Source organism: Amphibalanus amphitrite, unplaced genomic scaffold (genome assembly GCF_019059575.1).
Source record: "Amphibalanus amphitrite isolate SeventyFive unplaced genomic scaffold, NRLGWU_Aamphi_draft 002320F_arrow, whole genome shotgun sequence".
Lineage (NCBI taxonomy): Eukaryota > Metazoa > Arthropoda > Thecostraca > Balanomorpha > Balanidae > Amphibalanus > Amphibalanus amphitrite.
In genome coordinates, this window is record NW_024883791.1 from 1 (window position 1) to 16,292 (window position 16,292).

Below are 16,292 nucleotides of genomic sequence, written 5' to 3' on the forward strand. Positions count from 1 at the left end.
CTCTCTCTCTCTCTCTCTATCTCTCTCTCTCTCTCTTTCCCTCTCTCTCTCGGCGTAATATCAGCACCTCTGCACTGTTGCCGCCGATCAGCTGACTGTGACGTCATCAACCTGGCAGCCATGCCTGCCGTTATATTTAGACACCGCGCTTCAGCCAGAAGCCAGCCAAAAAGTATCGGGCTGCGAGACTCTGCTGTGACACTGCTAGAACTTGCTCAGCTGATCAGCAGGTCAACAGGGGGCCTGAGGTCGTCACTGACCTGAAATAAAAGTGTGGTATTACAGTGACCTTGAGATCGAAAGCGAGTGTGGAGCGGGTGTGTTGCAATGTGGTGTGTAGAGATTGTGGGATGGACTTTAGCGAGCCCGTTGTAGGGCTCGCTTAGGAAGGAGGCATCAGCTGACTGCGTTCCTGACCTGACCTGACCTGACCTGACTTGATATCCGTGATCCTCGTCGTGTAGTGGAGACAAGTCTCGTCTCTGCAGATCCACGCTTGTCTCCAAACTTCCCTATCACCGTTTGAGGTCAGCCTTGATCAGTCTCCAACATGACGACAGTGATTCTTCAATCATCGCCACGCCTCCAGTGACGTCACGGGGCGTACGCCAGTGACGTGTCACAGCTATGGAGTTTCAACCGGGACAGCCGGGTCCGTTCTGGGCCTACGTGCCACTTCAGGAGTCGGTATTACAGCAGGGCGCCATCGATCAGGTGAGTTGGATTTTTTTCTGGGGGGGGGGGGAGGGGAAGATCACTGATCATCATGTAGTATACCCAAGGGATTATAATAAGCACGCGTTGGTTATTAACCCTAGAACGCCTAGGGGGGGGGTGTATCAACCCCCCCCCTGAGGTTTTTTCGAAGTGCACGCTACACGGCTTGTCGTAGCGGGCTGAAATTTTCAATACCCTCTGGGGCAACCTTTGCGCATCTTTTGCCGAAAAAAAATTGATCGGGTCATGTCAGGTCACGGAGTTATGACGTCATAAGAGGTACAGCCTCCGGCCGACAGTTACCAAACGTGTGCGCCGAATCCCTAGGTTTTCTGCCGGTGATACCCACATTGTTTGATGGATCATGATGAAACTTCCCATGCATGTTGGGGCACGCATTGGCTATCGTGTGGTGCAAGAAAATTGACCGGGTCAGGTCAGGTCACGGAGTTATGACGTCATAAGAGGAACAGCGTCCGGTACTATTTTTGAAAAGCGCCCCGAACCACTATTTTGCTAATTCTTGTCACCTCAATGGGAATACGCAGCAATATTAGCTTCTATAAGGAGCAAATGGACCTTCCAAATCCAAAAATACAATCAGATTTCAAAAATTTAAATTTTGATTTTTCGAATTTCTGTCGCCGACTGTGACCTTGCCGACTTCCGGCGCTCCCAACGCGCCATTTTTAGAGCTAGGGAAACGAAATACATACCAAACGATAGAGAATTGATCAAGAAACACGATAGTGAAGGTTTCAAGTCGATATCTCCCACCGCTTTGCCGCAATCGCCGCGGAAAGTTGAAAATAGTCTATTTTTCCGAAAATTTGACCTTTGACCGGTCAAAAGTAGGTCAAATGTTGACCTAGGACCAAAAAATATACCACCAATCGCGAGATCTCGTTGAGAGCAATCCGTTGTTTTTTCCGCTAAGCTCTACGACCTTCCGTTTCGAAACGCCAGGGGGGTCGTAACAACCCCCCCCCCCCCCTGGTCGTTCGTGTTATGAGAAATGGCCTGGTCGTGCGAGGGTTAACTAGAAATAGATGCAAGGCACAAGCTGCAAAGATATGGTGTCCCTTATGATTTACACAACTTTTACACCTACCCTGAAAATGTCATGACCCTGACCTTAATGACCTTTGACCTATGGCCTACTTTTTGAGACCATGTTTGGCCGGAATCGCGATTCGGCGTATGTTGGCTTGCATTAGCCGCGCGTTTGCAGTCTTTTCGTGGTTTCAAGCATTCAAACATGTGATATGATATCGCTCCCATGCATTAGGGTGGGTGTCAAGGTCACCTGAAGGTCGGGTCGGGTCATCGACCTTTGATGACCTTGGCTCACGTTTTATAATTTTACATGCTTCTAGGCTAGTTTTTGGAGCTAAATTCGAACTTAGCAACTATTTGAACATTTATGAAGCAGTTTGTGTGCTTTCGTAACATGTTTCGAAGCTGTCAGAGGTGGTTGACAGTTGACACCTACTACGAATATTTGGCAGAACCGTTACTGGTCGACCTGACTTTTTTATTTTATTTAAATTTATTTTTTATTTTATTTAAAAAAAGACCTGACTTGACCTGATCTGACCCGGTATAAATGCTTCAAGACATCATCTGTAATCAAAACTAACATGATATACGTGATTAGTACCCCGAAAAACCTCCTAAAAGCCACACCTTACGACATTTTACATTCCCCGATTTTTCCGACTATTGTATCGTTGACCTGACCTCGAAGGTGAATCAATGAACTTGGACCCTAAAATTAGATATCTTCGGCGTCCTCTCGTTACGGGCAACACGCTCGTTTTTCCCGCGATCAGCGGCGAAACAGCAAGGGGGATGTCCAACGCCACCCCCCCCCCCCCCCCTTCCTTTATTCGTTCGCGGCTGACAAAACACCAATACGGGCGAGAGTTCAGCTGACTGCAGCTGACTAATACCAAGCACTACCCTGGAGACTGATAATTGATGACGTCAGCATGAAATTTGACGCTGACGTCGATACTTGATGTTGACTTTGGAAATAGTGACAAGCATTAGGAGTGAAGGGGTACATTTAGTAGTTACTACGTGTCGGCAACACACCATACCTCCACCATAATACAGCGGGGCCAACAGCTCTTATTTGTGTGATATGCCACTGATTGTATAATGTGTATTGGCATCATTCACCTGTCGTTACTTCTCAAGAAAATAGGCATTATAATCGTGGTGTACCCTGAGTCTGTATAATGTGTGGTTGTATTTTGTATGTATGTATGTATGTATGTATGTATGTATGTATGTATGTATGTATTGACACCAAAAGCCTTCCACATATGGCGTGGCGATTACGGCTTGAAATTGCTAGTCATGCTACGATTTCCCCCATCGCTACCCCACAGATAAAACAGCTGTATAGATCTGTGTAGATAATAGATATAGCATCAGGGAACATTACTATGCTCTAAAACCTCCCCTTTTACCCCAGCAGGGTAAACAACTACTCTCTCCATGGTGGCCGCCTCAGTCTACTCCGCTGGGGTTCAGTGTACTCCATCCGGTCCCTCTGGGTCTCTGTGGTTCAACAGGAGCAGTCAATTACCGGCAACAACATGCACCCGACGACTCCCTGGCGAGCGGCAGCGTCTCCAACAGTATCAGTAAGTGTGTGGCAGGCGGCAGCGTCTCCTACAGTATCAGTAAGTGTGAACCGGTGGCAGAATCTCCAACAGCGTCAGTAAGTGTGTGGCACGTTCAGGGTCTAGAACACTACTTCAATGGGTGTGTGGCAGGTTCAGGGTCTAGAACAGTGTGTGTCGGTGGCAGGTTCAGGGTCTAGAACACTTCAATGGGTGTGTGGCACGTTCAGGGTCTAGAACAGTGTGTGTGTGGCAGGTTCAGGATCATCAGAGTTATCAACACCTTCAGTATGTAATATCATCTTAAAAACGTCACTTTCCCATGACAACTGTAGCTCTTCTGTCATCTAATATCTGCTAGAATGTAAAACTCAACACGTGTTCTAAAAACTGCAGCTCCAATATGACCTGACCTCTGCACTTTTCCCCAGGCGAGTTGGCAGAACAGTTTGGTGACCTGAGTCTAGGACTTGGAAGGAAGCAGAAGCTTCCCCCGGAGACCTACCTATGTCACCTGTGCTTCCAGAAGGGTCACTACATCAAAGACTGTCCCGAGGTGAGTGACCTTGACCAGGGGTGACCTTGACCATGGCCAGAGGTGAACTTTACCTTGTTCAGAGGTGACTTTGCTTAGGTCAGAAGTAATTATGTTCAAAGCCACTAGCCAGAAGTGAGTGAGTCTGAAGTAGGTTTGGTCAAAGTCCGATGTAAGGTTTGGTCAGTCTGGAGTGTGGTCAAACTCTGAGTCATATTTGGTCAAAGTCAGAAAAAAGTCAGGTAAAGGTCAGAAGTGAGTCTGGCCTCTGTCAGGGGCGAGTCAGGTAAAGGTGAGAAGTGGACGAATTCAAAGCCCAGGACGAGTCAAGTCAACGTCAGAGGTATGGTCAAAATCTTGGATGAGCGTGGTCAAAGTATGAAAAATGTTTGGACTCTGCAAATAGTATGGGGAGGATCCGAAACATGTTCATGAGGCCAAAGCTCAAGGGACAATAGGGAGGCAGAAAGATGAGTAGCATTCAAAGTTCAAACGTAGGTACCTATCATTCGATCAAACCGATCCGATCACAATAGATCCGATAACCGATCGACATAACCGATCCGAGCATAACCGATCCGAATAACCGATCAAACGTATCATTCGATTATCGGGTGAATGCAGTTTTTTATGTTACTTTTCCATGTCCATTCCTGCGTGTTGTATTTACGGAATAATTGTATAATTGCACCACGTCATTCGGACTGTCATGTCAAAGGAAGTAGGTACTCATTCGCGTGTGTAGTGCGCAACTTGCGCAGTGTGTAGTCCCAGATTAGTGTCACTATCGCGTGTACGAGGTTCGTTCCAGTAGTTATATAGTTCCATTATAAGAATATTCGTTCGGTTGTAGTTATCATGGTGTAGTTTATTATTCAATTAGCAGCGTCTTCACACCCACTACGTAATATATGTATGTATGTATGTATGTACGTATTACTATGGACAATCCACACGGGGCGTGACGATTACAGCTCAGTTAACCCGCGCCCTGCTGGGGGTCCTGGATTTCCACGCCCTGCTGGGGGGGGTGTTTGAACACCCCCCCCCCTTGTAACTCGGCTCCTGGGCCACGTAGCGATACGCGGAAGGCGGCGTTCGAAAGAGCGTAAAAAATAATGACGAAATCACTTCGGTCAATTTTTTGGTCAGGTCAAAGGTCAGGTCACCAGAGGTCATTGAAGGCAAAATTTCGCCGATTTCCATCGGCGAAATTTCGCCGATTTCCATCATCGAATGTCGAAATTTTCCAAGAAGCCAACGCATAACTCGGGAACCAATAGAGCTACAGCGCCGCGGAAAAGCGCATTCGATAGCCCTATTAACGCCCTTTCTGAGTAATTCTCTCAGATTTGACCTAACGTCAACGGTTTTGCCTGCAGGGGGCAAAAACTGCAAAAATAGCCGATTTTTTCGAAAACAGTTTTTCTGCAATAACTTTTGACCCAAGCCTTGTACGAGCTTACTTTTACCGGCATCGTGTTCCTCTCGTCAAGACGCATCGAATGAACTATGACTTGACCTTGAAAGGTCAACTTGAAAATTTGACCTCAGGTCAAGGTCATGACCTGACCGGAAAGGGTCATGTTGCATATCAGTCGATCCGTATCGTCGAGCTGAACACATCTAAGGCGTTTTCATCGCTCTAGCATGCCTCTATCAAAAGTTATTTGCGAAAAACTGTTAGATACCATTTGTGACCTAAGATGACCTCAGGGCATAAACAAGGGTCACGGACACCATTTTCAAGTTCAGTGTGTCTAAACCACTTGTAATTCGGTGTTTGGGAGTGTTTATAATGTCTTTCATCCAAAAGAGGCGCATTTCAATTTTCTCCCATTGACTTATAATGGGGAGGTCGCAAAATTGACCTGACCTTAGGTCATCGATATCAAAATTCTGAGATATACATTTTGTACATGCTATTGCTCTTAGCAATCGCTGAAAGTTTCAAAGCGATCGGTCACTCGGTGTAGCTATGACAGACATTGAAACTGTTTATGAGGTGAGGTCACTTCAAGTGACCTGGTGACCTGACCTTGAATGACCTTGGTCTGAAATTTTCACAACATGTGTAGAATTGATGTATGATAAGGTGTACCAAAAACGGCGGCGCTCCGCGCCGCCGTTTTTGAGATATTCGCGAAAAACCACAAGGGGGGGTGTTCAAACACCCCCCCCCCAGCAGGGCGCGGGTTAATATAGCACTTTTTATCTCCATTCTCAGGCTCGCCCAAGAGGAGAGGGCATGACGCCGTACCAGGGGAAGAAGCGCTGTTTTGGAGAGTACAAGTGCAGCAAATGTAAGAGGAAATGGATGTCGGGTAACAGCTGGGCGAATATGGCGCAGATGTGCAAAAAGTGCCGCCTCTTCGTCTATCCACACAAACAGGTGGGCTACTAGATTAGTTATTGATCTTCAGCGTTACCATTATTATCATCATGGAATCATTAGTTTCACCGTCCTAATAGGCATAATCACACTGGAGTTGCAAATGCATTGCTAGTTGCTACCAGTATTGATTATTGGTGCATAATTTTTCCGGCGTTATTATATTATTAAATTCTCGTTGGCACATATACATTGAAGCATCGTTGCACTATTGTAATGTTAAATTGCAAATTGTATATTATGCGCTGTAATAGTTGTGATGTCATCTTTGCAAATTGATTGTCATACCTATTGTTAATGTAATGTTAAATTGCAAATTGTATATTATGCACTGTAATAGTTGTGATGTCATCTTTGCAAATTGATTGTCATATTGTCATGTCATATTTAAACATTTCTCAAATTCAGTGGTATAAAATGCCCAATGTACTTCAATACTTGCTTCAATGTTCTACATATATTGGGCTTTCGTTACAAATCCAGATATTCCTATAACATCATGTAAGACATCAGACATTATAGTGACATCTAATCAGGAATATATTATTTTTTTCTCTTCGCAGCGCCCTCTAGAGAAGCCGGACGGTCTGGATGTGTCGGATCAGTCCAAAGTGCATCCGCAGGAACTGTGTGAAAAATGCAAGACCCTGGGCTACTACTGCAGGAGACTACAGTGATTGAACCGCGGCTGGCAAGAGGATTTTATCATGGATTTTTTATCGAAATGAATATCAGAAAAAAAGCTCGGCGGAACGGGGTACTATTTTTTTTAACGGCAGCTGGCAGCTGTAACGGATGTGCACTTATGCTTCATGAACAAACAAACAAAAATGATTACCTATATGTGCTCAATGTTAGTCGTAACATAAGCAAATTCAACAGAACAACGAATGTTTGACAACATTGAGTATTGAATACTGCGCGATATACCTACTGATAAAATAGGTAGGTACTGCGGGCTGTTTAGTGTCACATTCGAAATTATGATTTTTCCCCGCCGAAAACAAAAACTGTAACGGCTGTCAAGCACGCGTGTGATTAACTATGCCGTTATTGGGGCTCCATCTTAGTGCATACTCTCTGCTACCAACGTTGAATGACAGCTGGCGTGCTGCCATATGGCACCATATGGCCGCTGGAAAGCTGCCATATGACATCATTTGAGTGTTGTCGCCTTGGCGCATTGCGTCAAAACGGTGCTAATTTGGTTCTCTTATTGAGAACGGTTACATTGCTGCTCGCTGCTGACATATGGAGCAGGCTACTGTGCTAACTTGTTCACTATCGTAGAGTAAATTATATAAGGGGTTATCGGTGTGTGGTGTGACTTTGATGTTATCGTGTCTCCTGTCTTGTTTCTCTATCTCTATGTATCTTTTCATCTGTCTATGTATCTCTCGCTCTCTCTTTGTCCATTTATCTATATCTATATCTCTGTGTTCCTCATACCGCTATGTTGTAGTAAGTTACAAGGCATCCTCTGTAGCCTATTCAGTCTTATAAAAGTGATTGAGCAAAAGCGGATCCAGAAAGACTGTCTCAGACGCTGCGGGGACGCCCCCCCCCCCAAGGCTTTTGGATGTCAAATCCTTACGCTTTAATATGCGGTTCAGAACAATGTTTTCTTTATAAAAGGTTAGTTTTCTTCCTATTCTAGAACAAACGACAAAGCGTCATCGATTTTGAGTACTGCGAGGGTGTCATTTGCCCAAAGTCCACTCCCTCCTGGATCCAACTGTTACTTGCCACTTGCACCATTATGTTGGCTAGTGATCGCCCCATGAAAAGCCAAAATCAGCAACGCCAAACTCTATTTTACACATTGTTGTCGAGCCTGATAAAAATGATGCCCCATGATGTACTTGTTGCAATATTTTGACATTGTATCACATATGTCAAAGTATGTCATAATGCTGTCGTAATGACGGTAGCATCGCTCTATCAACGAAACATAAGTCATTCAACAATATTTCCAAACAAACGATAACGAAACTTGATTTGTATATAGCTATGTGAGGAAACGTGTTTGTATTTGTAAATATCCGGTCCCCAATAAATACCGTTGTTACTTACTAACTACTAACTTACGCTAGTAACATAAGAAATTATGTTAGCAAATTACTCACATACGACGTTGACGCAGCGGCTTGTTGTTTGTTTTGGCTGTTGTCGCGTCACCTGTTAGTTTGTTGTTTTAGCTAGCTGGGTTTATAACCAATGTTCGCGAAGTTGTTGTGCAAAGGCGTTACTGGTCGCAGCTACGGTACACAGCTAGTTTTGGTGCCACTGGCAGCCATTCTACAATTTACCTGTTGTTGTTGAAGCAGTTTGTCTTCTTGTTGAGGATTATCAAACTCATCGTAACTAGAAGGACAATAACACCCATGACTAAGCAATAAATGCGAAACGTTGGGTAATGTCTTGCGTTTTTATCACTTTTAAAACGAATTTAAAAGTTAAGGCCATATACATGCACTCATATGTCTTCTTGTGTTTAAGCTGTTCGGTGCAATGTGAAACGGCCATTCACAAATGTTAGGCCGAGTTCAGTGGCGTCATAGATCAACTGTCGTCACTTAACCCAGTTACGTCATGAAGAACAGCGACATGTTTATCCCAGTGACGTCAATGACACCTATAGCGCACATTGATTGCAAAAGCTGCTGACGAAAGCTTCACTGTGCCTTATGGTTGCTGCCAAACAAAGGCCATGCATTGGGTATGAATGTCAGCTCATTTTAGCGATGACAACTCCTTCATTGTATTTGAACTCTGGATATACAATAAAGCGCTCACTTATATAACCTTTCCAATTTTGTTAATAGCGCAAGCCTGGCGACAATAAAATGGTGAATTGGCTTTCAAAACACCACACATGACTAAATATAACAGGTTATTTACGCTGACACAATATCCACTTTAGTCTGCGGTCAATACAGCTTTGGCCGAATGAACGACTGCATGGTCTACATAGGTGTGATAGCGGTTGCCTGAGGTATGGAAAAGCAGAACTCGCTGTTACATTGTTGGAAGATAAAAAGTTTCGTCTGACAATGAATTTATTTTTAGCATGGTAGCTTTGACATAGGATATTTGTTGCTAGGCACTAGACAACAAAACGTAATGCCTTGAAACGACGAACCATCACACGGAGAACTATATCACCTACCAGTAACATCTCACCAGCTATCTGGCTACAGAATAAGCTTGCGACAAAATTGCCCGGGAACTCAAGTTTCTTTTAGTAAAAGTGCAATTGTAACTAACAGCATTTCGACCAATAAAACACAAACTTTCGGTTCAAACGTAATACGAAAAGCAACTGATTTTGTCAACCACTACCATTTTTCTAATAGACAATGAAAGCACTTCTACTGCGCAGTATGCACAAACACCATGCTTTGCCACATAATACATATTTTGGAGATGGTTTTCTTTTGCACAGACCTGGTGTACTTGTATTATGGGTATAACCGCGAATGACTGGTATATGACCAATCGACAAATGTATTCTAGCCTTAAAGTATTTCGAGTTAGCTGCAGTCCATCAATCTACAGGTATTGACATACGACGCCATGTCCTGCTTTTTGGTGCCAAATGCGAAACCATTACAGAGCACTCATGATATCACCAGTACCGTGCTGTCTAGGGATTCATCAATAGCGTCAAGGTGACTTCTCTCCCTTACTGAGAGCACACTCGACCTATGACTATGCTGCTCTGAAGGACATGACCTTTGACCTTCATCAACCGACCGATGAACCTCGTCAAACTCATTCAGCTTCCCCGCCAGCAGCTCAAGACCCAGCAGAATCACTGCAGCGCAAGCGCCTCCAAGGAGAACAGCGAACAACGGCCCGCATTCTGAAAGACCCAGAGAAGACCAGCGGGTTCTCGGGCGAGCATCCAGGTCACATCTTTCCACCGAACGGAGGAGTCGCTCTGGTAAGCGACGTTGATAGAGACGCGACAGCAATCCCGTCTCTTTCATCCGCAGAAGGGCGGCATCAAATAGACGCCATTCCTTCATACTCCGATGGAAAGGAAGACCTCCCCATCCGCGCATCAGTTTCTGGGGGTGAAGACAGACACTGGGACAACGGATTACCGTGCACTGATCAACAACTAATGACGTGATACTGAAGAATCCGAACTTGCCTCTGGCAGCGCGGGAGACCCACTTCGTCATGTTGCCTTCCATAATACCATCGTTCATGACATTGGTGAAGTTGGCGCCAGGTCTTGGATAGTAGCGAAGAACGTCCGCGCCCACGGATCTCTCTTGTACTGCCCAATGCCACTCCGGAAGGCGGATGACATCGTCAAGATGCTTGAACGGCAAGCGGGCTTGTTCGGTGGTTACCTGGGCTAGGAGACCGGCGGTATAAAACTGGAAGGTCATCATGCCAACCCCAAGGACTACCGCAGCGGCTATGTGCTGCGACATGCTCCCCGGACGAAGTGCAAGGCCTTGGGCAGCCACTGAACCGATCGTCAGGAGACAAAACGTGACAAGACGCGAGTCTGGCGCGCGAGTTAGCCGGAATGTCACAAACCCACCAATGGCAGCCACAAGAAGAAGACCTATAGCCAACGCCTGAAGACGGTGACTCTCAAGACTTCCGCTGAAAGAAGGAACGGACGAGGGTTCTGGTGTACGAATGAACATCCCGCGGTCGTAGTGTGCGAGAGCCATCGAGAGCTTCGTATACGGATGACGCTTCTGCGACCAACCGAATATGGCAACGCCGAAATCAAGAGAGCCATTCTGGAGGAGGCTAAAGAACTGACTCAGAGGGTTCTCATGTATCATTGTATCGATGGTTTTGAATCCAAGAATGTCTTGCAGGAGAGCGACAATGTCTTCAGCGAGGTGAAACAAAGAGAGTCGGTCGGAGTGAGACCAATCAAATCGCGCCACGCGGTAAGTTTTGTTGACGACGCGAAGGTCATCAAGAGCTCCCGGAGGTTTTGGTGGGAGTGGTAGTAGCTTCAGTTGTCCAGCCCGACATCTACCAACGGTGATAACCAGCGGGCCGGAGTTGACATGGTGGTTCACACGCAGTAGCTGACCCGAGTCAGGCTGTAGCACTTCAACACCATGCAGGCTGTAGGACAGCTTCTCCAGCTGGTTTATTGATACATCGCGGGGAGGCAGAAGCAGCAAGGGCCGCGTCGCTACGGCCAGCTCTGGTGCCGCTATCTGAATGGTACCACCACCACTTCCACCACCGCTGCCGTCCAAGGAACGACGAGCAAACACTCCCAGTTTGGAGAGCTGCAGCAGCAGAGCAGGCAGAACCCAGACGGGGTTCGGTGACTGCCACATCAGCTCAGCAGTCGGCCAGGCGTGGTTGGAAGCTACCTGCGCGGCACACTGTGCCAACTCTGCAGCTGGGAGAGACATACCTCTTCTCTGTCTGGAATAAGAAATATTGGTCAAATTAACCGCAGTTTGAAGAGTTTGAAACTATTTTTGGAGGATTATAACTATAATTGAAATATGAATGAATAATGACATTTTTCTTATTACTTAAAGAGGTTAAAAAATCCATTAGATTTCGATTTGTTTTGGCTTTCTGTAGTTAGGAGCGAAAGGTTTTTGTTCACTCATATTAGAATTAAAATTGACAGCAGACGGATGTACTCTTGCAAGCAGGTTGGCATGTCCAATATTCATAAATGGATCGGGAAGATAATGCTTAGCGTCTTGGTAGGGCAAAAAGCAATTTTCATCACCACTGCTGGGGTATCATTTTAGCATGTGTTGCTGATTCAAAGTATGGGGAGTTGCTCTTACATACGAGTCAAATATCTACTTTCAATCATTTTCTGTTGCTACGAGGTGCATATGCCTCTTATTCTTTCCTGGCAAGTGCTTTGTTTGTCTTGATATTACAGTTCGTAAATGTTGCGTTTGGTACATAGAGGTAGGAGGTCATCTATCGTTTTCCGTAACGCTGAATGACTAGGCTTATTCACCGACTCATCGCTTATCTCACGACTAGTGTATATTGTCTGTTGTCCATTAACTATACTCACCTTTTTACTTGTGTCAGTCAGATGAAATGTGCTAGGCACGGCTAAAACTGATTCACTGCCGAGCCCAAAGTTAACCCTCGCCCTGGCAGGGCATTTTTCATAACACGGCCTGGCAGGGGGGGGGGTCGATGCGACCCCCCCCCCCCCCCTCGCGATTGGCTCCTATGGCACCTAGAAACACCAAATTTGGCAGGTAGGTGGGCCCCCGGGAGTTCTCGCCCCTGTGCAAATTTGGTTGCTCTAGGTCAATATTTAGGGGGGTTTTGGGGGGTATAAATGTAAAAATTTCGCTAAAAACAGGTCAAAAGTTTTTCGCTTATAACTTTTGATCTAATTAAGATAAAGCAAAAAGAAAAGCACCAGTGAACTCAGCACGTCAAGGCGCGTCGAATGATATACTTTTTAGCTTGCTTAAGTGTACTTAAAGTTTTTCTTAAATTTTAAGTAAACTTAAGTTAATAAATTAAGTTCAAGTTAACCAAATTGCATCATATCGCATATCATTCGATTCGGCTGATCACCAGGAACACAATGATGCCATTTTTTAAGCTCTAGCGTCATTATGTGCCAAGTTATTGGCAAAAACGTCATTTGACCTCAGTTGACCTCATTTGACCTGACCCATGGATAAGTACACCAAACAAAGAAGCACCAAGTGACCTGCTGTTAAGTACCGTGGTTTCAAAGCACAAAAGTGATAGAACGAAGTGGATATCTCCAGTATTTTCCGAATTTAGTATTTTCCCATAGGCTTAACATTACGACGTAATGACCTCTAACTGACCTCAGGTCAGTGACCTCAAAAAAGCCGGACTATATGTTATACAACTCGGTGAACTTAGCACATCCTGAAAGTTTGAAGGAAACCAGTCGAAAACTGTGAGTTGGACAGGTGCAAAAAGAAAATTGAAATTTGACCATGACCTTGTACCGGTTTTTCTGACCTGGTGACCTGACCCAAGGTCACCCGGACCTGAAATTTTCAGGTCATATGTAAAAAGGTTGCCCCATAGGCTGTGCCAAATTTGGCGGCGCTGCGCGCCGCCGTTTTCACGCTATCTTCGAAAAACCTTAGGGGGGGTCGCATCGACCCCCCCCCCTGCCAGGGCGAGGGTTAAGAAAAAGATTAACCGACAAATATAGCCAGGATCGCTATCAAAAGGCAATCAAATTAAATGTATCTATGTATGTACAAATGTATCAAATGTAATCTAAAATTTTTCTCACCTTCGCGAGGTTAAGTTCCGTAGCTAAGCTGTACCTCGACTGGCAGCATGATAAAACCGAACAGACCCAGCAGCCGGCACCAAAAAAGCCGATTGGTTGCCATAGAAACGCGATCAACTTGCACACACTAGTAGCCATGTATGGATTCAGATGTTATATAACTCGTAATTTCTGTAACACGCAAACATTGTGTGACATATCGGCTGAGAAGGCGTAGATTATCGTAACAGCTTGTCATCAGTTTAAGTGCTGGCCATTATTATTTGTCAGCAGTCCGCACTGCGCCGCCCTCATTGAATAACCAAAAGTCCGGCTGTAGGAGTTGCGACTGTGTTTATTCGCATTCACATAAGGCATTTCAGGTTCCATTGCGGTTATAATGGTATAAACCATACATCACTACAAAAAACATGTCTTTAGATGTATGCGAATAGATCAGTTAGCAACAGTACGTCATTAACCATTTGTAAACACGGTAACTAGACCAAATGTAGATCGTACTAGCAGATATATTTGACTGCTATGCACACAGACGCAGGGTCATGTAACGCAGTGGGAGCATTATGCATGTAATTTATTAGGCGTCACTGAATATGGTAGATACATTTCATGAAAAAGTGCGACAGTGTTTCCTTGCATACTTGTGAAAAAATGTGAAAATTACGTACTTGTGTTTCCTTGCGTACACGACATTACACTTTTAGCTCATATATTGCAATGTGAACGTTTTACATGATGCTCGCTTACTTACGCAAAAATGGCAGTGATGCGTGCTTTATCAGGTTATCCCAGTCCCTCTCCAATCATCATAATCGTTCTTAGTCACGCCTTTCCTTGTTTTGCTTAATTTCGGTCTAATTAAAAGCATTGCCATTGCATGCAACAGTGCACAGTGTATAGTATATAACTTCAATCAACAGCGTCAGATCATCTTCTAAAACAATGAACACTTCCCCTTCAAATAACATTTTCCTCAAACGATGGATTGCTTCTCCCCGGTTCACTGTCCAAGGTTTTCTTTCCCGCCATTGACTTCAGGGAAAGCTTTCGATCCTCCTGCCGACGTCATTTTCCGAACTCTCCTCGCCCATTCTGTTCCAAGGCTGTTCCTCTACACTACAACCCACTAGCAGAAACAGCCCGCATCCTCCGGCCAATCCTGCAGCTATCAGGAAGCATGTTCTCCATCTTGCAAGAGTCTCATTCCCTTCAGTAAGTGCGGCCACAACCAGAGGCCCAAGAAACCCTGGTATGGCACCTAGGGTGTTGGAAAGTCCTGCAAGAGTCCCCGCATAGTTGGGTGCCAGGTCTAGGGGAAGAACCCCCAGGTTGTACCCGGCGCCTTGTAAAATGATAGTCACGACTAGAAGAGCCTCAACGACGGAAGTTTGACAACCAGAAAACGCGATCGCTGTAAGTAAAGCTGCGGGGCCAAGGATAGAAACCACTGCAGCTGTACGTCTGATTGCCAACGGTCCAGCCCAGCCTCGAGATACCACTTCATCGCTGACGTAGCCGAAGCTGATGGTGAACAGCCATAGCCCCAAGTATGGAAGAGAGTTGAAAAGGGCGTTGGAGGAAAGATCCTCACCCAACATGGTGCTGAAGTATTGTGGTAGGTCGGTAAGAAGGCTGTAATAACACCAGCAGGCACCGAAGTACCCTACGAAGTATGCCCACACGGGGATGCTCGTGAGGATCCCACGCCATGGTAGGGAATGATGACGTACTTCACTGATGCGAGGTCCAACACCGGCTACGATAAGCTGGCGTTCTTCATCAGTAATAAACCAGTGGTTTTCAGGGCTGTCGCTGACTAAAACCATCCAACAGGCAAACCAAACCACCACGAAACCCGCTTGGATGTAGAAAACTGCCTCCCATCCAAGTCCTTCAATGATGGCTGATGTCATCGGCAGCGTGAACGTAGTGCCCAAGTCGCCACCTCCCTGAGCCAGCATCACCAGCAAGTTCATCTGTCCAATGGGCACCCACGAACTAAGAAGAACATATGATGCTGGGAAGGTCACCCCTAGTACCAGTCCCATGACCACTCGGACAGCCACCAAAAACCTCCAATCCGTCTCCGCGGCCACGGGAGTCAACAAAGTCAGCAGAGCCGAGATAAACATCGCCACGCCAAAGGTATGTTTCCCGCTGAAAACCTCTGCCATCCTCCCTCCAGCCAATTGCGTCACGACGTACCCGTAATAAAACGCTCCGAGGATGTGGCCTTGCATACGCTCATCCCATACAAACTTTCCATCTTCTTGTGGTTGTAGAGGAGTCACACTTCCATTTCCCCCACATTCGTCCGACCTTGATAAGTTCGTGTGCGGAAGAGCGGTGTGGTTGACCATTGCGACGATAGCCAGGTTGATGTTGACGCGGACCATGTAGTTGAACAGCATGCCGAGAAAGATCATGATGGTAATGATGTAGCGTACTGGAACGAGATGAAGCACCGAGGAGAACGACATGATGGTTCTGGATGATGTTGGTAGCAGATTCTAGTTCTTGAAATTATGATCCCTTAGGGTCTGTTCAGGTTGAATATAGAGCACTCAGTTTTTGTCATTAGCAATAACAGCCAACACTTCGACACCACAGTCTTCAGAGCTGTCCAAGCTGTTCAGAGGAAGCTAAGAGCAGTCCCGAATGGCACTATGCAAGCCACAGTAGCATTTAGTTCTCACATCACCTTTTTATGCACGGTCTGCCTCAGTGCCAAGGCCCACAGAAAAA

General features: G+C 45.6%; 2 protein-coding genes across 3 annotated transcripts; one reads left to right on the forward strand and one right to left on the reverse strand.

Annotated features, from left to right (window-relative positions):
* The first annotated feature begins 170 nt into the window (after window positions 1-170).
* Window positions 171-8,694, forward strand: LOC122376803 (zinc finger CCHC domain-containing protein 24-like). Of its 2 annotated transcripts, none has more exons than XM_043356752.1 (5): window positions 171-714; window positions 3,200-3,371; window positions 3,782-3,906; window positions 6,113-6,277; window positions 6,841-8,694. In XM_043356752.1, exons 1-5 carry the CDS (start codon window positions 628-630, stop codon window positions 6,952-6,954), a joined length of 663 nt encoding a protein of 220 aa, XP_043212687.1. In that variant the 5' UTR covers window positions 171-627; the 3' UTR covers window positions 6,955-8,694. The 2 variants fall into 2 exon arrangements, with proteins under 2 accessions (XP_043212687.1, XP_043212689.1); XM_043356754.1 differs by having other exon boundaries at window positions 3,203-3,371.
* Window positions 8,695-14,401: 5,707 nt separating this feature from the next.
* Window positions 14,402-16,027, reverse strand: LOC122376804 (sialin-like). Its single transcript, XM_043356755.1, has one exon. It carries the CDS (start codon window positions 16,025-16,027, stop codon window positions 14,582-14,584), a length of 1,446 nt encoding a protein of 481 aa, XP_043212690.1. The 3' UTR covers window positions 14,402-14,581.
* Window positions 16,028-16,292: the final 265 nt, after the last annotated feature.

Bases quoted from the DNA above. Each gene is read 5' to 3' on its own strand.
- LOC122376803 (XM_043356752.1), top strand. From the start codon at position 628: ATGGAGTTTCAACCGGGACAGCCGGGTCCGTTCTGGGCCTACGTGCCA. The intron at 3,372-3,781 runs GTAAGTGTGTGG...ACTTTTCCCCAG, and splicing joins CAGCGTCTCCAACAGTATCA to GCGAGTTGGCAGAACAGTTT. The intron at 6,278-6,840 runs GTGGGCTACTAG...TTCTCTTCGCAG, and splicing joins TCGTCTATCCACACAAACAG to CGCCCTCTAGAGAAGCCGGA.
- LOC122376804 (XM_043356755.1), bottom strand. From the start codon at position 16,027: ATGTCGTTCTCCTCGGTGCTTCATCTCGTTCCAGTACGCTACATCATT.